Here is a 27374-nt window from a genome sequence, read left to right on the forward strand (position 1 = left end):
TTTTACATGATGTGACGTGTGTAGTAGCAGCTAGTATTAGTATTAGTTTGATGGGTAGGGGTATAGGCGATAGTTTGAGATGGGGAAACCCCCCCGAAAGTCCTGGACAGAGTTAGGTTTCATTTTTCTGCAGACAGTCGCACAAACACAACCAGCGTCACTGTGGAGAAACACCACATGGGGACTGAGTTGTGTTGTGTTGATGTTGTTGTTGTTGTGTCTCCTCAGCTAAAATCAGCATAGCTATGTGTTTGAAACTATCTCTCCATCTAAAAAGAGAAGGAGAGGGAAGCAGCCGCGTGGTGTTTAGTCTGCAGCTTCCTGCCAATAACACGGCTCTCTGTGGTCTTGACTCTGACTCAGACCTGACTCAGGTGGTCCTGATCGCACCGCTGCAGGCAGGCCGTCGAACCGGGGTCGTCTGGGAGGAAGAGGAGGAGGAGGAGGAGGAAGAGGAGGAGGGGGAGGGGGGGTTTCATCTGTAACCCGTGACCTGACGGCTCAGTTACACCTTAGTCATTTATCTCGGTGGTCTCCAGCAGCAGCACAACAGACTGCAGGTTTCTGTTACATCACAGTGTTGTTTACCAGCTTGTAGCCGACAACACACACACAGTCAAACCAAAACAGTGAGGCTGAGGGCGCCGCGGCAACAGTCATTACACCTGTCATGTCTGACTCTGTCACTCAGGTTGTTATGATCTGATCTGAGGTCAGAGATCAGCTAATACGTACTGGTGACGTGAAAAGACAAGTTAACAGACATGTAGGAGCCAGGAATTGTTTTTTTCTGTTGGTTAAAGGGATAGTTCAACATTTTGGCAGATAATCCCTATAGTCATAGCAGTAGGTTCGTTACCTTTAATTGTCGGTGCAAGCTGTTTTTAGAACGGTGGAGCAGAGCCGTGAGCTGCTCAGAGCTATGCTACGGAGGCTCATGGGATTTCTTTGGTTTCCCTCATCAAACTCATCAAATACACAATCCAACAACTCCACAACGCTCTGGTGGACAAGTTGTGACCTGCACATTCACCACGCTATGAGATAATAACACAACGTTACCAGACAGAGTTGTTTTAGAGGGAAATACAGAGACTGTTGATGAAAAACTGTCCCTGAAGGCAACGCGCATCAGCGGTTTTGCATGAATTTCCCTCTAAAACAACTCTGTCTGGTAACATTGTGTTATTATCTCATAGCGTGGTGAATGTGCAGGTCACAACTTGTCTACCAGAGCGTTGTGGAGTTGTTGGATTGTGTATTTAAAACCAAGAAATCCCATGAGCCTCCGTAGCGTAGCTCTGAGCAGCTCACGGCTCTGCTCCGCCATTCTAAAAATAGCTTGCACCGACAATTAAAGGTAACAAACCTACTGCTATGACTATAGGGATGATGGCAATGGGCCACTTTGCCAAGACGTTGAACTATCCCTTTAAATGGAAAAATGTACAAAAATATAAATGCAGGAGAAGTTCATCCTTGACATCAACATTGCAGCAAAGTCTTCCCCACTGAACTGAACTATAAACTCTAAGTCAGAAGCACATTAGTGACGCTCTGCAGCTTGTCTTGTTTTTCATACTTTTTAAAAATGGGGCAGAGTTTTGAATTTGGTCAAAACTGTATGAAAAGTTTCTAGAAACATACTGACTGCATGTTGGAGCAGGCGTCCTCTCAGTGTCCTGTTGTCCCCGAGGTGCTTTTTGAGCAATATGGACGCTGTGTTTGGGCTGGGGAAAGGTCCCTGATCTCTGCGGAGAGTCGTGGAGGAGGACAAGAGGAGCTGTCATCACCTTGACTCAACAGTTCCTGCCAAGTCGCCTCCTCAGGGCGCCTGGCTCCACTCTCCATCACGGCACAGGGAGGAGAGAGAGACGCTAAAAATAGCCTCAGGTTGTATCTGGGCAGCGGTTGGCTGGAAGCAACCGATTAGCATAACGTTCATATTTATTTATATTGATAGTAATTGGGTGCAATTAACAAAGATGGGCCGTGGAAGAGGCGGTTATTGTGTTTTGACGACGTGCTTGTGCCATTTGCGAGGCATTAACAAGAGATTTGAACGCCGTTAAGGCTCAGGTGTGTGCAGAGGTTGTGGATAAAAGCATTTTTTTTTTTTTTCTGTGCATGTGTTGACTGGTTGGGTCTGGGTGGCTGAGAGGAAACAAAACCACAAGCACGTTAAGAGAGAGAGAAAAAAAACAGGATGTTAAGAAGCTGAGACGGTGGAAAATGTCCTTTAGTGTCCTTTTTTTCTCAGGTGTGAAGGCCCCGTTTAACTGAATACAAAACTTATAATAGGAATTTGATGTATTATTGACATTTTTGCAGCCGATCAGGTCAATAAGAGGTCGTCCAGTTGAAGAAAAGTCATGTAAATAACAGACTAAATGTCCAACCGTCCTGCCAAAGTGCCCACAAGCAAGAAGCTGCAGTGATTAACATGTGCGACTCCTCTTTGTTGCAGTAATTGGAAAGACGTCTGCAGGTCAGCGCTGCAGTTAATTCCCTGCAATTTCCTGAGTCGTGTCAGAGAATAAAAAGCTTGTCTCGCCTCAACCCTCGGCCTCAGTCGGATTGAAACATGCAGCATTGTTGCGCCTCATGGTCATGACACAACTCCATTATACTCTTATTTCATTATTATCGGGGAACAACAGCAGCAGCATCCACAGAACAGAGGCTGAGGACATTTCTCCATATGGATATCAGACAGGATGAGGGCGAGAATGCCAAGACGCCTCATTCTATTATTTATATATATATATATATATATATACATATATTTATTTATATGTATATATATATATAAATATATATACACTTTTTTTTTTACAACAGCACACAGTCTACTTTTTGAGGAAGCCTATTACTGTCCTCCCACACACACCCATCAGTAGCAGGCGCACCACAACCTCAATAACCCTCCACACACACACACACACACACACACACACACAGGCCTGTTTAGTCATTTAACACTCTCAGATCACTACTGCCATCAAGTGGCCGCCTGCTGTCGCTGCATCAACATCGCCCTCATGTCTTTATTTATTGAAACATTAGAGCCGACTGCACTGAATGTTTCTAATTTATCTATTTATAATAATAATAATAACGCTTTTATTCAACTGTATTTATTTAATAACTTCACCCTTCTGTTTCCTTCCTCCATCCTTCCTTCTTTCCTTCCTTTCTCCCTTCCTTCTGTCCACAATCCTTTTTCCCTTCCTTCCTTCCCTTCGTCCTTACTTCTTCTTCCTTCCTCTTTTGATCCAATTGACCCAATCTGTTCCCCATACCTCCATCTTTCTTTCCTTCCTTGAACAAATCTGTTCCCTCCCTCCATCTTTCTTTACTTCCTTTTTCCCTTCCTTCTTTCCACAATCCTTTTCCCCTCCCTTCCTTCCTTCTTCCTTCCTTGAACGAATCTGTTCCCTCCCTCCATATTTCTTTTCTTCCTTTTTCCCTTCCTTCTTTCCACAATCCTTTTCCCCTTCCTTCCCTTCGTCCTTACTTCTTCCTTTCTTTTTGTTCCCTCAAAAAAGAGTTCCCTCCCTCCTTCTATCTTTCCTTCCTGTTTTCCTTCCTTTTTTCATCCCATCCCTTTGTCCTTCCTTCCTTCCTTCCTTGACCCAGGAGGACAACAGGAGGGTTTTAAAAGTTAAGTACAAAGTAAAAAGTACAATATTTATCTCTTGTAACAGTTGTGCTGATCATTGTTTTTAACCAGTCTAATGTTAAATTGTCGCCACGACTCCGTCACAGATTTTTCCAAAGTCCTTTAATCGACACTGAACACTGGGAATTATTTGGCATGAAAATCAGAAACAGAGTCTGTACAGTAAATAGAGAGATAGAGAGAGAGAGTGTGTCTTTCTGTTATTGGCAGTTTCAATACAAAAACAGTGGGATTAACCTTAAAAAAAAACATCCCCTGTGTGACAGGTGTTCCTGTGGGAGTGAGTTTGAGTAAAGGGATCCTTCTCCTGACATCTTCTAATAATTAGTTTGGACGACAACGATGATTAAAGAGGCTTACAGCGGCTTTAACGGAGGCACTTCTTCTTCACTATACACAGCGATCAAACAGCAGCAGCTCATCCTCGGCTGCACAGTCTTTTGTTTTGGAGTGATGATGAAATCTGAAACTAAAAGAGAATGTGAAGTCCTTCCAGAAACGCAGCTTTTCTGAAACAGATTAACTTTCATTTAAGGCTCAAGAATTTGCTAAAACACTGCGTTAAGTTCGTATATTTGTAAAAAAAAAAATGTTCCCAACCCCGGCACCACAGATTAACGATTAATTACAGCATGTTGAACGCAACTTAACAGGAGTTTTGCATCAGCTAAACATGATGTGTGATGGGTGACGAGGGTCCAGATCAAATTAAAATCTGATTAATTAAACTCAGCAGCAGCAGCAGAGACCGTGTGAACAGGCTGCAGTTTACACAGCAGGTGCACACAATTAAATCCTTAAAGGGATAGTTCAACGAACGGGGAACTACGAACGGGGCTCAATTTTCTTCATCGTGCGATTTGCGCCGGCGTCAGTGCAAATCGTGTGAGATTTGGATGGACCAGGAAGAGCAGTGCTGGGAGCTTCCGCTACAAACAAGCTTAAAACATAGACATACTTAATTTTTTTCGGAACAATTTCTCATGTCGGGGCTTCAATACAAGAGGGACATTACAGACGAGCACTATGGAGGTATTTGGATGTTTTTTGGTGTGTCTTTTTGGACGAAGAAAAGTGAGCCCCGTTCTCAACCGTCATATGGACATGCAGTGCTGCACGGAGCCCCGCTGTAACTCAGAGAAGCCACGGAGGACTCTGAAACTTCTCCCAGCCCTTAGTCCACATGAGGGGGAGGAGATAATGAGTGAAATTTGAATTTTGGGTGAACTATCCCTTTAATTAAAAGTCTTTTTTTTAAATTTCTACTCTTTGCTGCTGCTGCTGTTGGTGACACACACAGGCTTTTATTGTGAAAAACAAACAAGAAACACTCTATAAAACCTGTGGTGCAGAAACATCGGGAACCTGTGGATTAAAACAGGAGAAATAAATAAAAACCTGATGAGTTCAGATTGTTAAAGTAAATGTAGAATCACGTTACTGCTCAGATTCTTTCATTTGTTTCTTCATGTAAACAAAGTGGGAGGCACAGTCTCTTCCTTCTCACTCCACCGGTAAAGGGCAGTTAGTTAACACAGTGCACGGAGCCGAGGGGTGCGTTGGATTTGCTCGCCTCCAACGAACACGCCTCGTTTTTTCATCCAAAGTCTCAGTTACGGTCTCTAAAACATTTACAAGCTCAGTAAATCTGTACAAATACAGTGTTGACGTGTTTCTGCAGCAATAACAGGAGCTTCAGTCTGTGCTTCCTGCTGTGAAGGCGGGGTTTTCTCTGGCCCCTCCTCCTCCTCCTCCTCCTCCTCCTCCTCCTCCTCCGTCTGAGGCCGGGTGCGTTTGGTCTCCGTCGGGTCGGGTGGCGTCTGGTTGTGTGGGCGGCTGTGCGTCGGCGCCGTTGTCGGCCACCGCCGCGTACTCGGTCGACGCCCGGTCGTTAGGCACCTGGCAACGGAGAGGAACAAACAGTGATGGTGTCGGAGAGGAGCTGGTTATCCAGGTGCAACACACACACACACACACACACACATCTGGCACCAACATGGAGGAACATGGATGTTTTATTGAACTCTGAATAAAGATAAAACTGTAACGTCTAACTAACTAACTAATAAACCAACTATCTATCTATCTATCTATCTATCTAATAAACTAACTAACTACCATAATTAAATAAACTAATAAACTAACTAACTAATAAACTGATAAACTAACTAACTACATAACTCACATTAAGGCCTTGTTGACACTGTCACTCCAAACCAGAGTTATTATAATTAACTAAAACTAAGACTAGCAGTGGAAAAATAATTTAGTAAACTGAAATTAAAATAAAAAAGGCAAATTTCCCCAAAAACGAGAACTAAATAAAAACTACAATGGACGATGCAAAACTAACTGAAACAACACTGAACTGCAGATACCAGATACCACAGGTAGATAAGAGTGAATGCAACCTGATGAGGACATTATGGGATGTAACTAAAAGGGGAAATCCCACAAATGTGGAAGTTCATCTTCAGAGGCTTTCTCCTAAAACCTGAAAAACTAAAACTAAGACTAAATAAAAAAACTAAATAAAAACTTGTCAATTCCTCTAAAATAAAAACTAAACTAAAACTGATTCATCACTTGTTGATAACCTTGGCTCCACATCGGATTTTTGTCATATCCATATTGTATCTAGTTTGATATTTTGACGGTCTGAACAGCCAAAAAAACCCACAAGATCCAATTTTTCCAAAACGGATTCAAACCACATACGGAGCTGGTTTCAATGCAATTCTGATCCGATCCAATGCAAACAGTGTTGTTGCTCACATATTAAATATTACTTAGAAGAGTCTTTTGTGTCAGAACGAGGCCTAACTCTAGAGCTGCAACAATTCATTGATTAATCGTACAATAATCGATTATTATTAATTATTAAATTAATCATCAACTAGTTTGATGATCTTATAATCGATTTGAGTAGTTTTTAAAGAAAAAAAGTCCAAATTCTCTGTTTTCAGCTTCTTCAATGTGAATATTTCTGGTTTCTTTGTTTTTAACATTTTATTGACCAACAAATAATGGTTAGTTGCAGCCTTAACTCACTTGTATCTTGAACCTGATGATGCTGAATCTTAAAAAACAGACGTCGTCATGTGACCTGGCTGCACTGACCTGTGTGAATCCTGTCGCTCTCTCCTCTGCTCTGATTGGCTCTCTCTCCCTCTCTCGCCACGACATCGGCATCGACAGCCGCAGCTCCTCCTCGCTTCTTCAAAAACTTTTCTTTTAAAAAAAAATTTCTCTCTCTGTCATTTTCCTTTGCTCAGATCTGATAAATCTATTGATTATAATTCCTCCAACAGGCGATAGATGTCTGACTGTTAACCAGGGGGCGGAGTCAGGGTGGGAAAGGGGGCGTGGCTTAGACAGAGTGGGAGTAACCCAGTCATGCATGAACCTCACATGACGTCTGGACTCATGCGTAGGAGTTTTCACCGACACACACAGACGTATGCATGCATGTACACGCCCACATACCACACACACACACACACACACGGTAGTTTTCCATCGACCTTTGCACACGAACCCGTCTCACCTTTCTTTCGGTGTGTGTGTGTGTGGGCAGCCGCGCAGATGATGACGATGACACACACACACAAAACATGGAAACAGTCTGTTATTATCACGTGGCACGTGTCGCCACGGCAACCAACCACATTTACCTCAAAGGAGAATCTAAACTGTCGGTTTTAAAACAGGAAGACGTGAGAAACCTTTTTGGGTTTTCACTTCGATTGATCTGGAAACTACTCGTCAGATGAATCAATTCTGACGACGAGCTGATCGATCAGTGTATTGATTGTTAAAGGGATAGTTCAACATTTTGGCAAACTGGCCCATTGCCATAATCCCTATAGTCATAGCAGTAGGTTTGTTACCTTTAATTGTCGGTGCAAGCTATTTTTAGAACGGCGGAGCAGAGCCGTGAGCTGCTCAGAGCTACGCTACGGAGGCTCATGGGATTTCTTGGTTTCCCTCATCAAACTCATCAAATACACAATCCAACAACTCAAAAACACTCTGGTGGACAAGTTGTGAGCTGCACATTCACCACACTATGATATAATAACACAACGTTACCAGACTGAGTTGTTTTAGAGGGAAATTCATGTAAAACTACTGATGCGCATTGCCTTCAGGGACAGTTTTTCATCAACAGTCTCTGCATTTCCCTCTAAAACAACTCTGTCTGGTAACGTTGTGTTATTATCTCATAGCGTGGTGAATGTGCAGGTCACAACTTGTCCACCAGAGCGTTGTGGAGTTGTTGGATTGTGTGTTTGATGAGTTTGATGAGTTTGATGAGGGAAACCAAGAAATCCCATGAGCCATGAGGTTACGAACCTACTGCTATGACTATAGCGATTATGGCAATGGCCCAATTTGCCAAAATGTTGAACTATCCCTTTAACTTTGTGTATTGATCCATAAACCCACTGTGTGTTGTGTGTGTGTACCTGCAGCGGCTGGTTCTCCGGTGGCGGGCCGCCGCTCCTGGCCAGGTTCATCATCTCTTTGATCTGGACGATGGCGAAGGCGATGGTAACCCACGGCGCCCCGGACAGGACCCACGCCGGCCGCGTCACGTCCTCCTGCTCCTCCTGGTGCTTGGTCTTCCTCATGGGCAGCGCAGCCGGCGCGTGGCGGAGCGGAGACGGGCTGCCGGCGGCGTGCTGGCTCTGCACCAGGTCGATGGTGGCGATGGGCACCGGGCTGGACGGGACCGGGATGTTCTCCGCTAAGATCTTGTCCTCTGAGAAGAGAATAAAAAAGATGTTTAGTTCTATTTTGTTGTTATCTTTGTCTTTTGTCTGTTTTCCGTTTGTTTTGCTGTTGTGTTTTTGTTTTTTTGTCTTTTTTCTGTTCGAGCAACGTAATCAAAAGTTATTCCAATGACCACTAGGAGTTCTGTGTATAAGAATATATATCTATAACCAGGGCTCCAGCGTGCGACCTATTAGGTCACATATGCGACTTAATTTCTTAAGGTGCGAGTTAAAATGTAATGTGGTCGCTCCGGTGCTACTACATGCAGGAGGACGAGTGAAATGTTAATTTTTATTTTATTTTAAATAGCTTCCGTTACAAAGTAAAAAAAATAAATAACTTGCACTGCGTCTGCATGGGTTGTCAGTCAAAAATACGCCGCCTCCTCTGTCTCTCTCTCTCTCTCCCTTCACACACGCACACAGCAGCAGGCAGGTACACCCCCTCTCCCCCTCACCGCTACGTGTGCACAGGGCTGGTCACTACAATGTTGTAGTCTTATTATTATTAACCATTATCCGCAGCTAGCTGACGTTAACTTTATCAGGCATGCTACGTTTACGGTGACCAAACGTCCTGTTTGCCCAGACATGTCCACATTTCACGTCCTGTCCGAGGCGTCCGGGTTTTTTTTTTTTAATGAAATCATCGGCGGTGTTCATTGTTTTTAACGGGACCGCGGACCGGCGCGGCCCGACTTCATTCTCGGTACCAGCCCGTTGAGTTAAATGTAGGAGCCCATTGTTGATCCATGGTCATCTAGGAGCTCAGAGGAACAGACAAGAAGCGCACTGCTTCAGAGCAGTTACAGTAAAGACGCAGGTGTGTGTGTGTGTGTGTGTGTGTGTGTGTGTGTGTGTGTGTGTGTGTGTGTGTGTGTGTGTGTGTGTGTGAGAAAGAGAGAGAGAGAGACTACAGTAAAATACCCCCCCAGCTTCTCTACATGTATGGCAGCCATCAATTCCAGTGTCTATTGAACCTGAACCAAATCATATTTAATGAGGAAGAAAGATTATAAATGAATAAAAAAAACACTGCTGCGATTAAAAATTGGGATTATTCCAACAATTCTAACAATTCTCTTATTCTAAACTCTTCCTAAGTTTAAAAAGTAGTGTTGTGTTGTTTTAAAATGAATATGAGCTTGTTTTCTTTGTATTATACAAGGACTGAAAACACCAGAATTTTTTTGTTATTTTGACCTGTTGCCATTTTCTGTAAATAAATGCTCTAAATGACAATATTTTTATTTCCCATTTGGGAGAAATGTTGTCAGTAGGTTATAGAATGAAACAAAAGTGTTCATTTTACTCAAACACATAGCTATGAATAGTAAAACCAGAGGAACTGATCATTTTGAGGTGGTCTCTTAATTTTTTCCCCAGAGCTGTATATCCTTTAGCCATTTTTTAACTTACTTTAAAGTTGCTTTATTTTCTGTGTGCGTCTTGTGAGTGTCTTTTTGAGTAATGTGTATTGTCTATATGTATACCCCTCCCGTGCCTTTCTATTATTCACTCATGTTCTTTTCTTCTAAATTGAAAATTGAAATAAAATGTTGATCAAAAAAAAAGAAAAAAAGAAAAGATCAAAGTTGAATATTTGTTGCGTGTCATCGTCACCTTTGTCCTCAGACTCTCCAGACAAACACTGGATGAGGGCGAAGATGAGGAGGATGACGAGGGACGCCATGCCGATCCCTCTGAAGGTGGCGGCGGCGCCTGCAGAGGGAACAGAGGGAAACTCAGAAACACTCAAAACATCTCCTCTCTTTGTTTTTGTTTTTTTATTAAAGGAAAAGATGATTTGGTACCGAAGTAGCTGACGAAGACGCCGCCCACCATGGCGCCACAGCCGCGGCCCAGCCCCAGGTGCAGGCCCTGCAGGATGCCCTGCGCCGACGTCCGCAGGGCGGGGGGCACGGCCGCGCTCAGGAAGGAGATGCAGGCCGCCCACACCGAGGCGTGGCTCACACCTGGAGGAGGAAAACATCTTTATTTTTATTTCACTCCATATTGTTCATTTCCGGTGAAAAACATAACTCAGGTCATGTTTTTTTTTTTTTTTTTTAAATCACAGCTCAGAGGAAAGGCTTTTATTTTGTAGGGATGTCACAATTACAGATTTTCTTGGTACGATTATTGTCAGAGAAATAATCACGATTATAATGAATTAATTAATTTCACAACACTATTAATGTGTAAAATAAAATATAGTTCAAATATACATTACTAATTATAAAATATTTTAGATATCTATTAAAATATGACCAATTATTAATCCGCCAGGGGAAGTGTCATCGATACCAAATGTTTAAGTTAATTTTAATCTTTTTTTTTTTTATTACAAATTACACTCTAGCATTTAAATTCCTACCAATTCAATGTTATGTAAATGGACTTTATCTGTGCATTTACCTTTACTTTGGCGCTACATCTGCCGATATGGTTCCGACATAATCTTTTTTGGAAAGTGACGGTATTTAGGAATATTTACGATCAATTAATTGTGGCGTTTAATACCGTGATTAATTGTGAAAACAAGTAATTGTGACATCCCTACAGGTCATGTTTTTTTGGTTTTTAATCAGAGCTCAGACAAAAGGCTTTTATTTTTAAAGGCTTCCTGCCTTCCTGTCTCCTCCAGTCACACTGAGATCTACAGTACCGGTTTCAGCTTCACAGTGGAAACAGACGCTGAACTTGAGGCTGACGAGTTTTACCTTGTTTATTCTGGGAGGTGACGTGTTTTCTCAGGGCGGACACACACACACACACACACACACACAGAGGAGCCGTGATGTGTTGACTGAACGTCAGCGCTCTTTTGTTTTCCACCTGCTTCACATTTTTCATCCACTTCAGTTTGAACAAAGGCAGCAAACATTTTCTGGTTGCAGCTTCTCCTTTTTTTTTTTTTTTTTTTACATATCTTTAAATATCTAAATGTCTGAATGTCGTGGTGGGAGTGGGACTACAGCTCCCATAATGCTTTGGGGGATGTACGGTAAATAGAAAGTCAAATGTGGCTTTACTATGATGTTCTGCCTCTGTCTGACGACTCTGCAGGTTATTGTTGATCTTTATTCAGAGGTTATTGATAAGCTGCATCCTGCTCCAGCACTAAATCCATGCAGCTTCCTGTTTGTGTTTAAACTTGTTAAATACAAGTTGACAGACAATAACAATAAGTATTTTAAATATTCATTTTCCCCTCTAAAGTACAGTCTGCTGCTGCTGTTTGTGTGTAAACTGCTGCAGGTCCTGCTGATCCGGGCTGCAGGAGGAAGCAGACCGGCAGCTGATGATGATAAGCCTCCTGTTAGTTAGACAAACACAGCTGGATCCCGCCGGCTCCCCTGGGTCCTAGATTCCCTCCCTCCTTCACCCCTCCCTCCTCCCTCCCCCTCCCTCCTCTGGCTGTTACCTTGCAGGACCTCCATGGGCAGGACGGTCCAGGCGTTCTGCAGGTAGGAGATGTACAGGTAGCGAGCCGTGTTGCAGGCCAGGCCGATGTACAGCACCCTGAGGAGGAGACAAAAAATAAAAGTATCATCAAGGAGTAGGAAGAAATATACTCTTTTAACTCATCACGGTTTATATATTTCTATATATACACTACATAAATATCCACATAAATATCTAAGAAATTTATTTATATCCCTCATCACACTTCCTCTTCTATATAGAATAATTTTTTATACCTCTTTTTAAATATATTTATGTTTGTGCTTTGTTTTATCGCTTGATATGCACACGCTTTTCTATTGTTCTTACTTTATGTTTGTTAACATTTAGATCTCCTCCTTCTCTTTCTGTGATGTTAACGTAAAGACACAGACACAGGAATCGAACCAGCATCCAACAAACAAACCAACCAACCAGGTGATAAGGGCTTTAAAACAAAACTCACATGACGACTGAAACGACTCGTGCAGAAAAAACAGCTTCTTAGCATTGTTTTCCAACTGAAATCTTCAATTATTCTGCATTATGAAAAGTTAAATAAAGTTGATTATTGAAGACAAAAAATTGAACTGCATTGACTCACTGTCAATCAGCCATGTAATTATTAATAATACAAGTTAAATGAATGAGTTTATAACAAGTTTCCATCCAAATTTAGACAACGTTGTTAACGAAACGTGACATTTCTTCATGTACTGGTGTTGGTTTCAGTGAAATGCTTCAACATTTAGATTTAATCGACTCAAAAAATGATAAAATACAAAATAATTTTGCACAAATCAGCTTAAATGTAAATTGTGCATAGAAACAGGTGGTTGGAAACGAGGCGACACAGTCAGGTTTCACTTTCAGACTGTTTCTAGTGCTAACAGGTCATTTAACACACACACACACACACACACACACAGTTGTCCCGTCTATAAACAGACAGGTGACAGTGAGCGATGTTGAAGCAGGAAGTGTGTATGTTGTGTGTTCGCAGCACAAAGTGTCACATCCTCACACACAAGAAGACACACAACAACAGACAACACAACGGAGATCAACCTGCTGTGAAGTTTTCATTTCACTTCTCTGCTGGTCGTTGATCTGAATCTTCCCTTCGTTGCAACGTTGGCCTTTAAGAGGCTCCTTAACGTTTTGTGGATGTCGTTCTGTGTGTGTTGTGTGTGTTTTGTGTGTGGAGCTGCAGCCTGACATCTAACACCGGCCTCTCAAATGTCCCCGCTGCCTGTGAGCTGCAGAGCCGGACTCGCTCCGGCAGAAAAACCCACCGAGCATCAATGACGCCATTGTTTCCCTCCAGAGGCAGATTCACTCTGCGCTGCTCGGACGCTTTCACACAACAATGACAACGACAATGACAACACCAGCAGCAGCAGCAGCAGCAGCAGCAGCACGACTGAAGCTGTGATGACACGACGCCGAGTGTTTTATAATCAAATAAATCCACAAGGATTCTTTAGACAGAGTTTGATTTGAGCTGAAATAAATGCAATGCATTCAAGCAAAATCTGAAAAAAAACAGACAAATATTCTCTAATTTCATGTTTTTCTTTTCTATATCAACTACAGACTTTCTTTCTCTCTCTTAGCCAATACTTTCTTATTCCCTGGTTGGAAAGGAGAAGGGAGAAGATTAATTTTATATTGTCTATCCCTCACTCAGTACATAATTATTCTGAACAAGACACATTCAGCTTGGAATAAAAATTACAATAATAATAATAAAAATACTTTTTTCCCCCTCCTTTTTTAACCTTTTGCAGAATTTACAATGAATAGAAACCATTGTGGTTTCTGTTCAACAGAGATACATGTCAATAACTGATCATTTTATCATTATTTATTTAGATTATGGAGTAAAAAATGTGTCTAGAGTAGGTTCATGTAAGTTAACGCAAAGCTTTTAAATGATGATACATAAATATAACATAAATATACTGAAAAAGAGGTATAAATAATTATTTCTAAATAGTTATATGGAAGATGAGGGATAAAAACAAACTGCTAAATACATGGGATATTATACGTTAATATATTTATATTATATATATTTATATTTATGTAATATATATATATATATATATATATATATATATATATATATATATATATATATATATATATATATATATATATATATATATATATATATATATATATGTGGATCTATATGTTTATTGATATAGATATTTATGTAGTAGATATATAAACCATGGTGAGTAGAAAGGGGTGCATACTTCTTCCTACTCCTTTCTTAAACTTGTGCATATTATAATTTGAAGATGCTTATATATATATATTTTTTTCATTTTAGACTCGTTCGTCTGAAATAAATTCATTCATTCATTGACAGGGTTGTTAAATGTTCTCAGTGTCTTGTCTGGATGGTCTCACCTGACGTGCCCCACCAGCTCGATGAACTTGTGGCTGGTGAAGTAGGCGGCGAGCTCGGAGACGTGGCTGAGGACGGAGCAGACGCCGAACAGCGTGGTGGTCCCCTTCAGGTCCTCCAGGTGCCAGTAGAGGAAGCTGAAGACGAAGCCGTAGCCGAAGCCCATGAACCAGGCCACGAACAGCACCGAGCTGTAGCGCACGGTGAACAGCAGCTTCAGCAGGTCGCTGTAGTGGAACTCCGGAGCGCCGCTGGGAGTCTGGTCCGACGAGGAGGAGGTGGAGGAGGAGGCGTCGGCGTGCTCCACCACGCCCTCTGGAGGCTCCAGCCGGTAGTCGTCGGCCGATTCGAAGTAGAACTGCGTGGCGACGATGAAGGCCACGGCCATCAGCACGCCGAACACGATGAAGGCGATGCGGTAGTTGTGGAGGCGGAAGTCGGGCGGGACGCAGCCCAGGCCGTCGATCACCGCCTGGACGTGCGTGTGGTCGATCCAGATGCCGACCAGCAGCATGGCCAGCCCCCAGCCCAGAGAGCCCCACATGCGCTGCAGGCCGTAGCGGTCGCGCGCCTTCCCCAGGTACTGCAGCGTCACCGTGTCAACGATGGTGACGGCCGGCGCGCTGAAGAACTCGCCCACGATGATGACCAGCAGGATGAGCAGGAAGATGGTCTCCACCTGGTCCTGGTTGAAGACGATCTGGTACTCCTTGGCGTAGCGGTGGGAGAAAGAATAGATTCACACAAGTATCGCAATATTTTTTTGACGATTTTTAAAGGATAATTACCGCTTATTTCAATCTGGACCTTATTTCTAGCATATTATTTCAAGTACGATGACATCATCCAGGTCAGAGGTCAGTAGGTCAACCTACAGACCCCGGATGTTGATAACAGCTAACCCCGGACTCAGAGGGGAATAGCACTAGCCTATCAGAACTAAATATTGGTGAAATGAAGGAGTTTCTCTGCAGATAATGTGTTATTTATAGGCTGCATTCTGCTGCCCTGTAGACTCCATTATACGGATATACACGGCTCTCAGCTGGAGCTCATTTCATCAGAACGACTTGTAATGACACCAAAGTTATCTGGGTGAGGAAATGATCGGATTTTATGCTAGAAATAAGGTCCAGATTGTAAAAAAAACGGTAATTATCCTTTAAATCGATTTTTCAAAAATCTATTTATTTTATTTTATTTTGTGCAATGCCAATGTGCATTTGTTCGCCTTTTTTACATACAGAGAGTCCAGGTTTTGAAAAGGGTTTAAGTTCACTTTATAATGGAGTATGTTAATTTATAGGCTCCTACATTATTATTATTTGTGTGCAGATAAATGTTAAAATGTAGCAGTTTACCTCAGTCTATATCTCATTTTGTCAGGAGCCTGTTTTTTCTATCTATCTTTTATTTTTGCCTCTTTTATGCAGTCCAGGCTTTTGAAAAGAGAGTAAACATATTGCTGCTGAATAAATCTGAAAAACTGACTTACATGTGGTGTGTATTTTTTGGAGAAATATGGCTCCTGGAATAGTCTGTAGACAATCATAATCATTCAACTGTTTCACTGGTGTTAAAGCAGAAGTAAGCGATCCGGTCGTTTTGGCTAATGCTGCGTTCCAGGCAGGCTTTTGAAACCGTAAATTACAGCTTCAAGTCACGACTTACGACTTTGTAGCGTTCCAGGCAACCCACTCGTGTTTTTCCGACCTGTTTTACCTGTGAAAGTCACTATAACGGCCACTCGTAACTTCCGACCCGTGAACTCGTACCAGATCGAACTGGTACCACTTCACAGGTCGGAAAAACACGAGTTACGGGCTGCCTTGAATGCACCATAACGTCTTGTCAGCCGATGGAGTTAGCAGCCCCCGCCCTCGTCATGGATCTATTGGTCCTCGTCCCTACGTCACCACATTCAGGCGCATCCCTTGGCTGCACACACAGCCCTGCATGCCGTTCTCTCTCCTCATTGGATAAAAGAAAAGTTTTCTCCTCGGCTCAGAGCAGAGCAGAGTGACTGAGAGACCCGTGTTTCAGACCAAACACTCTATATAAGTGATTGCTGTCGGAAGATAAAACTATTTAAGACTTATATTAACACAAAAATATTGCTTACTTCTGCTTTAACAATGCAGACTAAAAATCGAGAAAATCGGCAATTTCGTAGAATCGCAATTTAAATCGTATCGGCATCCAAAAAATCGTAGAAGAATCAAATCGGGAGAAAAGCGTATCGTCCCAGCCCTACCTTGGCCTTGGTCGGAGCCGGCGAGGTGGTGGTGGTGGCGGCGGTGGTGGTGCCGTTGGGCGTGAGCGTGGTGGCGTTGGGGGGCGTCGTCGTCGTGGTGTTGCCGTCGGCGCTTCGTACGTGTCTGTGCAGCAGCTGTGGGAACTCAAAGATGCTGCGCCGACTCCTGGTGAAGTTGCCGCTCAGACTCGTGCCGTTTGTCGTCATCTCGGGCGCCACCGTCGTCGTCACGGGAACGCCGGCGTCTTTCTCCTCGCATCTCATCTCGGCCGGTTTGACGAAGCCGATGCCGCTGTTGAAGACCAGCCAGCAGAAGACGGAGAACAGCAGCACGGCCTTGCCCTTCTTGAAGCGGTCGGCCACCACGCCCCAGAAGGGCGCGCTGCAGAACTCGATGAAGTAGCGGATGCCGACCAGCAGGCCGCTGCGGCTGGCCGACATGCCCAGCTGCTTGTAGTAGACGGCCAGCAGCGGGTGCAGCGAGCCGTAGGCCGCGTAGAAGAAAAAGTAGAAGATCTTGGAGACCAGCAGGTGGCTGTTGACGCGGAGACACAACCGCTGGCAGCAGCCGATGGCGTCGGGCTGCGAGGACGAGGACGCCGCCGGCTGCTGCTGCTGCTCCGGTGGTGCATCTCCGGTCGCCGTGGAGACGCCGGCCTTCCGCTGCAGCGACAGAGTGTTGAACGGCTCGGCCAGGACATACTTCCTCTTCTGCTCCTCCTCGTCGTCGGTCAGGATGGCAACCTTGTCGTCAGCTGCCATATCTGCAACCAGATAAGGAAAACGGCAGTTGTTAAACAAATGATGCTGAGCTCATCCGCCGCCTCGTCTGCTCCGCTCCGCGCCGCTCAGCTCAGCACAGTCGGAGGTTTGGCCGGAAGTCAAACCAGGATTTCACGGCGCTCCGATGGAGAGACGGCGCTGCTCCTCTGCAGCAGCTGTGAGGAGGAGAAACGTCCTCCGGTGATGAACGAGCCGATTCTTTCTCTCACTATAAAAAGGTTCATTACTCTGGAGACGCTCCAGCTTCAGTTCCTCCCAGTCTGGCGTTAATCAAACAGCTCCGGTATAAATAGATCTGTCTTTGGAGGAACATTTAGGAAGCTTTAAACACACTCATTCTGTTGTTCCTGTTTTTTTTTAGGTGTGACTAAGTTACACACAAACAGCCTAATCAGGGTTTTTTTTTTTTTTAAATGCATGAATTATCGTCAATAGAAGGTTTTAACATCCTGAGATTTCTGTTATCTCCTCTTCCTTGCTGTGAAAACAGAAGAATCAGGAGTTATTTTTTACCCACACAGTGAAACACACAGACACAACGTCACACAGCGCCGCAGCCTGTGGTGTGATGAGCCTTTGTTCTGCTGCCAATAATAGATTTATTTTTAATCTTTTGGCACAGTTCAGTCTGTAACTGTGGGGAAACTTTTCCTACATATAAAGACTAAATAGACACACAATAAAAACAAGGAAGTAGTGAGGATGATGAAATGTAAATATAACAATTAAATAAACAAAGTAGCACAGATTTGATAACTACTAAACTATAAGACGGCATCATTCAGAAACCCAGGATTACTACACTGTAAACGTGGACCGTGAACGCACCAGGACCGGCCCAGGTGAGCCCACAGGGACCGCTGGGGGTCCGCAGACCCACGTTTGGAAACCGTCTCCCCGTCACTGACGGTCCTATGCGGAAGTGTGTGACACATCTGCATGAAAACTACAGTTAAAAAAGGGGGAATGAAATAAAATAAAAATATAAAAACGAACCGAGTTCATTTAAAGGAGAATTTACGGAAACAGTCGAAGTGAAGTCGACGTGTCCGGTCGATGAACCGGTTGAACGGGCAGGAAATGACACAGACAGAGTCTCCTGAAATGAAAACCTCATTCAACTATTTAAACACTGAAAAATAAAAACAAACACCCAGTGTCAAATAAAAATAAAACACATGAATTTAATTAACTCACCTGCTCAGGTCACCGCTCCCATTAAACTATGACTGCGCAGTTCCTGATGGATTTCTTTCTTTCTCCTCGCTCGGACATTTCTCACATTAAACCGAGCATAATTGTATTAATTGTTACTTTTATCACGAGATAAATGGTTAAAAAAAAATGAGGGGAAATAAAATAGCTCGCGTTTTTCTCTTGCTGTGAATTCCCAGTGTTTCCCCGGCTCGGCTCTCTTTGTATTGAGAACAACAGCGGCTCGTTAAACCTGTCCTGAAAGTGACACCGACCGGCTGGGCAACTTCCGGTTACCACCTTCAAAATAAAAGCCTTTGTTATTGTTGTATTGTTTGTAATATATTAGCCTATATTATTTCATTGAAAAATAATTTCTTAAATGTAGTTAATCACAGCTTTAATTATTATAATGCACTTAAAAACCATATGCATATGATGTAAATCGTAATTTTCTGGATACATGTAAAGCTGAAACTTGATATAGACAAAATCAACCAGCAGCAAACCAAGTCAGTCATATTAAATGATAAATAGGCATTCAAATTTAAAGTATAACTGTTAACATGTTACGTCACTGGATATATTTGGGTTCGACATCAAAGCAATTAAACGCACCACAAGGGCTGTGAAAAATTATAATAAGCCCTTACATTTCAAGAAACTATGAACTGCAATGAAGAATTACCTTTTGTGTAGGACACAGGATTAAAAACTAACCAAACAATTGTAATATTGCATGTCTGTCTCTCAACAAATTTACTTGTATAAATAACGGCTGAATGAAATAAAATAAAAAATAAAATAAAATAAAAACATTCAATATTATTCCAGCTCATTTACCTGTGTTCTCTTTGTCTGGGCGTGTGCTGTGCTTTTATTTTGTCTACATCCGGAAGTCCTCGGGGGTCAATCCGGGCTCTTTGACTCATCAGAGCGACTCCGCCTGAACGTCTCCAGTGTGTCAATTAAAGGGGAAACTTGTATTAATGACAGTGAAAACATCCATAAACATAAATACCATGTTCCCTATGGCGATAACATATTAATAACATGATCATAAATGATTATAGATGCGTTAAAATGCATTACTATCTATCAATAACACAGATAAATCAAACATCATTTTATTGTGGTGGTTGTTGCTCTGTATAATACAATGAAAAATAAACATTATTCTGCATTACTAATGTGTACTTACCTTTATTTATTTAAATCATCTATAGGAAATTAAAGCTTTGACGTTAAAAGTCTTTAAAATCCTGCAGATATTTTCTATTTTAATACAGTTGTGTCTTTTTTTTTGTTGCTTACTGATTAGTTAAATTAAAGTGACAAAGAGGAGAGGAAACTAATTTAAAAAATAATCATTAATGACAGTTCCTGGAGTGAGTCATAACATATAACATTTTTTTTCTAACCAGGAAACAAACCCCACCCATGGGGCGCTACAGGAAAATGAAATCAACGGTCGTTTGATGTTTTTCCATGCAATACCTCTCCTAACCTGCAGAGGTCGCTGTAGACTGCAGCATCCAGCAGCTGCAGCTGATGTGAACCGATGTGAACTGACCTGAGAAGTGTTTGTGTTGTGTTGTTTTCTGCTGTAAAAGTGTAGAAATGTTTGTGTTAAAAAGAGAAACTTCATACAGCGAAGCGTCACAACTTCCTGTTTAATGTCACATCAGGATGAGAAACAACATTCACAGAGAAATGAAACGTTTCAGATTAGAAAATATAGTTTTAAAATGAATACATTAGTTAAATGAGAGAGTAATATCTTGATAAATATAATGCAGTTCGATAAAAAAAGGAAGTGTTTGAAGCAGATGTTGTGTTTGACTGAAGCAGATGGAAAATCCTTCCTGCAGAAATCCGACCAAATGAACGGCAGAATCCCAAATCTCTTTCCAGGCGTGCAGATGTTCCAGAGGGGGAATTAGGTAACGACGGAGAGTTCCTGAAAATGAAGAGGAATAAAGGACGGGAGGAAAGTGTGGTGAGAAAGGAGGAGGAGGAGGAGGAGGAGGAGGGAGGAGGAAGAGGAGGAAGAGGAGGAGGAGGAGGAGGAGGAGAGAGGAGGAGGGGGAGAGAGGAGGAGGAGGAAGAGGAGGAGGAGAGAGGAAGAGGAGGAGGAGGAGGAGGAGGAGGAGGAAGAGGAGGTGAAGAGAGGAGGAAGAGGAGGAGGAGGAGGAGCAGGAGGGAGGGAGGAGGAGAGAGGAAGAGGAGGAGGAGGAGGAGGAGGAGGAGGAGGAGGAAGAGGAGGTGAAGAGAGGAGGAAGAGGAGGAGGAGGAGCAGGAGGGAGGGAGGAGGAGAGAGGAAGAGGAGGAGGAGGAGGAGCAGGAGGGAGGGAGGAGGAGAGAGGAAGAGGAGGAGGAGGAGGAAGAGGAGGAGGAGGAGATAGGAGGAAGAGGAGGAGGTGTTGGAGAGAGGAGGAGGAGGAGAGAGGAGGAGAGAGGAGGAAGAGGAGGAGGAAGAGGAGGAGGCGTTGGAGAGAGGAGGAAGAGGAGGAGGAGGAGGAGGAGGAAGAGGAGGAGGAGGAATAGGAGGAGGAGGGAGGAGGAGGAGGAGGAAGAGGAAGAGGAGGATGAAGAGGAGGAGGAGGGAGGAGGAGGAAGAGGAAGAGGAGGGAGGAAGAGGATGAAGGTGTGTCTCAGTAGTCCGACTCATCCGACAGCTCTCCCTGCTGCGTCCAGTGCTTCCCCCTCTTCTTCTTCTTCCTCTTCCTCTCGCCCATCAGCATGGCGGCCAGCACGGTGATCACCACGGTGACGGTGATGATGAGCACGGTGACCGTCTCGGCGATGCACAGCTCCGAGTCCACGTCGGTGAGCCGGTAGTCGAGCAGCACGGCCGGAGCCTTGCAGCTCAGGTTGTAGTAGTCGTCCAGGAAGAGGCGCTGCACGCTGCGCAGCTTCCTGAACAGACGCTGCAGGTCGCAGTCGCAGCTCCAGGGGTTTCCCTCCAGCAGGACGTGCGTGCTGTAGGTGTGGAGGCTCAGGAACGTCTTGAAGGACACGGTGCTCAGCCGGTTGTCGGCCAGGTCCAGCAGCGTCATGCTGACCAGCGGCTTGAACACCGTCGCCTCCATCTCGTGGATGCGGTTGCCGGCCAGGTTGAGCACCTCCAGGGAGCGCAGCATGGAGAAGATGCCGCTGCGCAGCGCCGTCAGCCGGTTGTCCTGCAGGTGGAGCTGCCGCAGCGAGCTCATGGAGGAGAAGGACCGCACCTGGGGAGGCACATCCCACATCCTGGACTTTAGACTTCGGCAATGAAAACTGAATTTGACGTTGTAATAAAAACTTTTGGCGTTGTAATAAAAACTTTTGAGAATAAAAACAGAATTTGGTGTTGTAATAAAAACTTTTGGCGTTGTAATAAAAACTGAATTTGGCGTTGTAATAAAAACTTTTGCCGTTGTAATAAAAACTTTAGAGAATAAAAACTGAATTTGCCGTTGTAATAAAAACTTTTGTTATTGAAAATAAAATTTGGCGTTGTAATAGAGAGCCTAAGCGGAAGCGGAAGAGCAGCTCGCCATGGGACCTCAGTGTGGAAAAAATCTCCATCTAAGTGAACCGGACTCAAAATTGTATTTCTAATCCGACTGAATTGCGTCATGAGACAACTATCTGACCTCTACCAATTTAAAACATCACGTTTAATGCTAAAAAATCAGCAGTTTGTTGTAAAACGGCAACAGAAGAATGTATTTAGTGCAGACGCTCTACTACAGTAACAGACAGTGGAGCAGCTGACACAGGAAAGGGCCATGTGGTGACGTCACCTACGCCACCTGGAGTCTTTCTGGTCACGGATTTTATAATAGTTTTACAACAAACTGCTGATTTCTTGGCATGAAACAATGTTTTAAACAGGTAGAGGTCAGAGATTTTTATCATGACACAATTCAATCGGATTAGAAATAAAATGTTGAGTCCCATTCACTTACATGGAGATTTTTACTGAACTGAGGTCCCATGGCGAGCTGCTCTTCCTGCTTCTGCTTAGGCTCTCTATAAAAGTTCTTACACTGTCTTTTTTCCCCCCATCTCACTGGTTTTCAGTTTGTGGGTGATGTGTGTGGGTACACACCTGTATGGTGTGGATGGCGTTGCTGGTGAGGTTGAGCCTCTGCAGGCCGTCCAGGTGCAGGAAGCTGCGGCTGTCCAGGCTGCTGAGGCGGTTGTGTGCCAGCTGCAGCTCCCTCAGCAGCGCCAGGCCGGAGGAGAAGCCCTCGCTCAGGACGGAGATCCGGTTCCAGCTCAGGTCCAGCTTCTGCAGGAACTCCAGGCGGGAGAAGGCTCCGTCCTCCACCAGGCTGATGTTGTTGTTCTGCAGCAGCAGCACGCGCAGCTTGCGGTTCTTGGCGAAGGAGTCCCGGGGCAGGACGGAGACGTGGTTGTCGGACAGGTCCAGCAGCTCGGTGCTGGGCGCCACGCGGCCGGGTAACAGGGTCAGCCGCGCCCGGGAGCAGATGGTGAACCGGAGGTCTCCTCGACAGTCACAGCCCGGCTCACACCAGCTGCTGCTGCTGGTGTGAGACCTGGAGGACGCCTCGGCCCCCGCCAGGAGGAGGAGGAGGAGGAGGAGGAGGAACAACTCCTTCATGACGCTTCCTGACAACAACCAGAGCAGATTCACATCACACACTGAAAAACAAATCAGAGCAGGTGTTTTAATCCAGAGTTTATCTTCAGTCCAGAGTGGAATAATCTGAGTATTTCTCTTCTGAAGCCGAGGTTTACATCAAACAGCTGATTCACGCTCTAATAAACATCCAACATGTGGAGAAGCTGCACTTTACCGTTTTATCTTGTGATCAAATAGATAGATAGATAGATAGATAGATAGATAGATAGATAGATAGATAGATAGATAGATAGATAGATAGATAGATAGATAGATAGATAGATAGATAGATAGATAGATATACATTACAGTGCAGCAGCAGTATTACACACATCATCATTGTAAATAAGAACTTGTTCTTAATTGATTCTGCCTGGTTAAATAAAGGTTAAATAAATAAAAAAACACAGTGACGATAACAACATATAGGATAAGATTAAAAAGAACAAACTATACATAATAAAATAGCAAAATAGCAGTAGCAAATAAAATGTCATGTACAAAAGTAAATACAACAAATTGTCAGAGTTGATTTTAGTGCAAAGAATAAATAAAACCTGAACAAAGTTAAAAGCAGTTCTGTGTGGGTTCTTACCAGCTGCTCCTCTGTTTCCGTCTGGTTACCTGACTGTCGTCAACGTGCAGCAGCAGCAGCGGTCGGCAGCGGCGACGGCGACAGGTGGAAACTGGACATGACGGAGGTGAGAGAGGGAGGGAGGGAGCTGCCTGGAAAACACTGACAAGGGACAGCACAAAGACAGAGTGATGGAAAGAGACACAGAGAGGAGGAGGGGGAGGAGGAGAAGAGGAGGAGGGGGAGCTCGTCAATTATTCACCAGCAGCGCTGTGGTTGAGTAGTGGTGGGAGGGGGTTAGGCTTTAAGAGATTGGAGCCAAACTGGGCCACGGAGCGGAGAATTAGAGGGTCTGGACAGATTTGATTGATTGCAGGCGGAGGGTGTTTATCTGCAGACTGTTCCCAGCTTTTATTTATAGGCACATGTTCAATCAACAAGCAACAAGTTCTTTTGTCCACGTCGACGAACAAATTCTCTCAACTCGTGACAAAAAAAAAACCTGCAGGACAACGCACTCTGTGATGGACATGAAGTGTTTTATATTTAGTCTCACAGTTTTCTTCCTGACAACAAACATTTCTATAAATCTCATCCACTATGAAATCTTTTTAATGTCTTATTCTGTATCTGTATTGTTTGTTTTATGTCAAACTGTGGTTTTAACTTATGTTTCAGGAAGTAGCACATGTCAAAGAAGAATTTCCACTTTCCATTTTTGCAGGACAATAAAGGTTTTCTGAATCTGAATCTGAATCTTTCCTGCTGTGAGGTTGTTTTCTCTGTCATGTGTTGTCTGCATGAAGCAGCAGGTGTTTTTATTATTATTCACCTTCATGCAGTTGCAGTTGTAAAAGCCTCCTGTGGTCTGTGACTTCTTCTGGAATAAAATAAAATAAAAGCTGCTCTGGTTTAAGTTGAACAATGTATAAAAATGATTTTGTCTTTGATCCAACAGAAAGAAATCTGTTTCTAGATGAGATTAAAAAAAAAAAAAAAAAAAAAGTTGTAAAACATGATTGTAGGTGTCACCTGTGAGAACGGAGGTTGAGAAGTTGAAGTTGTGAGTCTTTGCCGACAGATGTGACAGTATTTACTCTGCTGTGTAGGATGAGGCGGGAGGATGATGACAGACCTGTTGGTCACAGAGAGAAAGATTACACTAATGCCGTCCAAATCCCCGGCCCAGATAAACCACTCTGCCTCCGTCCGTTTGTCCGTCCACCTCCATTAATTGAGGAAGCAGAGTTTGTCGTGGAACTCGTCCTGCAGCTTTTCTTGTTTTACCCCCCAGCTCTGTTTTGTTTTGTTTGGCTTTTCATGTTTCAGCCGAGTCCCACGCGTCCTCAGGCCTGAGAGGAGGACGTTGTGTGATGTGTCTGGTTCAGGTTTTACCACAAAAACCAAGAAGAAAACGTTCTATTGTTAGAAAATAAATGTTCTCACTGGACAACAATATAATAATCTACAGTATGTGAGTTCATTTTCAGATGTTTGATTAGTATTGATGGTGTATTCATGTCAGTTTTTACATCTTTGGCCCATCTCATCCATAAAACTGTAGTTTCATTGAGATCCCCTACATGTGTTGTGGTTTTCATGGCAGCTGTTTGTTTTGTTTTGTGTTTCCCAACCTGTCACCTCCTCTTCTTCTTCTTCTTCTTCATGCAATTTTCCTGGTTTCCTCTCTCAGATACAGTATTGTGTGTCTGCTGCTGCGGCCGCGGCTCCAGTTTCACAGCTGCCTCCGACTCGACCTGGATAATTGTGCTGCACAATGACAGCGGCTGGAAACTACTTCAGTTACCTCCACCTGATGATCACAGGAGCCTCTGATGTCAACCACAAAATATATAGAAATATATTCAATTCTAAGGCTCTACATGTCATTTATTGCTCACTTCTACTTCCTTATACATGAGACTGTGTGGGAGTGTGGTGGTCGACGTATAAAACAACAGTAAATGCTACAGTCCTCCTACAAAAAGCAGCCATGCGTATTATTAATAAGGCTGGTTCTCATGTTATGACATCTAATGATTTGGTTTATTCTAAAATGATGCAAATAATGTATTGAGCAAAGTTAAAGTTACTTCCTGTCTGAGTCCAAATATGATTGTATTGTATTGTATTAGCACATAAAAGATATATAAAACAGCATAAAAAGTGGAACAACAAAACATACAAAGTATACAGTAGATAAAGCAAATGTGCAGGAGAAAGTGGTCCTCCTAAAGATAAACATTCAACATAAATTTAACTTACAGTAATGTGAAGAACAACATAAAACAATTAGAAAAGAGAGAGAGAGAGAAAAGATGATTTATTTGTAATATTAGTTGTACAAAAAGCTAGAAAAGAGACTAAAAGGAGATGTACTATATCTGTTATTGTTGGAGTTAAACTATAGTGTAACGCTAACATGGATAAAACAATGTGTAGTTCATTTACGGTTTTCAAAAAAATGGTATTTAGGGCAGTTTCTGAAGGTTAGAAGTGTTAATGATTTTATTATATTACATATATATATATTATTTATATTATTTTCTCAGTTATTTAACGATTTCTTCTCTACTCCTGTGTTTAATTACTGTTAACGTTGTTGGTTGTGGTCTTTTTTTATGTTTTTTATGTTTGTTTTTTCCCTGTATTGTAAAAATGCTGAAGGGTAGAGTAGCTCATCCACCAACTCTCACCACTTTTACTTTACTGTTGTGCGGTCCAGCTGAGTGTGTGTTGACCTGTGGGACGACAGTATCAGAGAGCCGGCGGATTAGAGGAAGACACAAACCCTGACAGCGAAGCGCTTGAAAGCCGCGGCGGCCTGGGAACGAAGACGCTAATCTAATGGTTAATCCCCGTGGACCAGGATTAGTACTGGACGTCCATGTTCTGCTGCTGCTGCTGGACATTACAGTCTCTCTGTGTCTTCACGCTGATTGACAACTTTTTATGTTTGTTAATCTGGACGTTTCGATGTATGTTACACTGTGTTTCACTATGGTGTCATCATGGGATTACAGTAATAAAGACTGTAGCATGTTATTTATATCGTACTGTGTAGGGAAGGAGCCCCAGGAGTTATAATAATATTGGTTTAAATAAAAATATGAATGAAATGAATGATTATTTTGTGTTATTGAATCATGATGATGATGATGCAGCCGGTGTTTGGTGTTTTCTTTTAATTCTCTATCCACTGAACAAGATCTTAACCCTCCTGTTGTCCTTCTGGGTCAAATTGCTGCCATATCTGTTCCCTTCCTCCATCCTTCCCTCTTTCCTTCCTTCCTTTCTCCCTTCCTTCTTTCCACAATCCTTTTCCCCTTCCTTGAACCAATGTTCCCTCCCTCCATCTTTCTTTCCATTCTTTTTCCCTTACTTCTTTCCCTTCGTCCATCCTTCTGCTTCCTTCATTGACCTAATCTGTTCCCTCCCTCCATCTTTCTTTCCTTCCTTTGTCCTTACTCCTTCCTTCCTTTTTGATCCAGTTTACCTGATCTGTTCCCTCCCTCCATCTTTCTTTCCTTTCCCCTTCCTTATTTCCACAGTCCTTCCTTCCTTCCTTCCTTCCTTCCTTCCTTCCTTCCTTCCTTCCTTCTTTCCTTCC

At 43.2% G+C, this 27374-nt stretch overlaps 2 protein-coding genes across 3 annotated transcripts; both read right to left on the minus strand.

Annotated features, from left to right (window-relative positions):
* Window positions 1-3824: 3824 nt before the first annotated feature.
* LOC310995598 (major facilitator superfamily domain-containing protein 6-A-like) lies at window positions 3825-18801 on the minus strand. 2 transcript variants are annotated; one of them, XM_083984692.1, is made up of 8 exons: window positions 18561-18801; window positions 16581-17344; window positions 14329-15035; window positions 11888-11985; window positions 10275-10436; window positions 10084-10182; window positions 8152-8447; window positions 3825-5581 (listed from the first exon to the last, which is right to left on the minus strand). In XM_083984692.1, the coding sequence occupies exons 2-8, from the start codon at window positions 17340-17342 to the stop codon at window positions 5378-5380; spliced, it is 2328 nt and encodes a 775-aa protein (XP_083840818.1). In that variant the 5' UTR covers window positions 17343-17344; window positions 18561-18801; the 3' UTR covers window positions 3825-5377. The 2 variants fall into 2 exon arrangements, with proteins under 2 accessions (XP_083840818.1, XP_083840819.1); XM_083984693.1 differs by lacking the exon at window positions 18561-18801 and having other exon boundaries at window positions 16581-17379.
* On the minus strand, window positions 17825-23169 carry LOC310997737 (uncharacterized protein; the record flags this gene model as incomplete). Its single annotated transcript, XM_083987528.1, is given in 4 exon segments — window positions 17825-17841; window positions 21234-21261; window positions 21263-21787; window positions 22654-23169. Coding segments are annotated over 4 exon segments (1086 nt in total).
* Between the last annotated feature and the right edge of the window lie 4205 nt (window positions 23170-27374).

This window comes from Trachurus trachurus (genome assembly GCF_905171665.1).
Source record: "Trachurus trachurus genome assembly, chromosome: 2".
Lineage (NCBI taxonomy): Eukaryota > Metazoa > Chordata > Actinopteri > Carangiformes > Carangidae > Trachurus > Trachurus trachurus.

What these genes read in the sequence shown, in the direction of transcription:
- LOC310995598 (XM_083984692.1), bottom strand. Translation starts at nt 17,342, where the DNA reads ATGGCAGCTGACGACAAGGTTGCCATCCTGACCGACGACGAGGAGGAG. An exon ending in GCCCATGGAGGTCCTGCAAG is followed by an intron (nt 10,437 to 11,887) that starts GTAACAGCCAGA and finishes TTCCTCCTCCAG; the next exon opens with GTGTGAGCCACGCCTCGGTG. An exon ending in TGGAGAGTCTGAGGACAAAG is followed by an intron (nt 8,448 to 10,083) that starts GTGACGATGACA and finishes TTCTCTTCTCAG; the next exon opens with AGGACAAGATCTTAGCGGAG.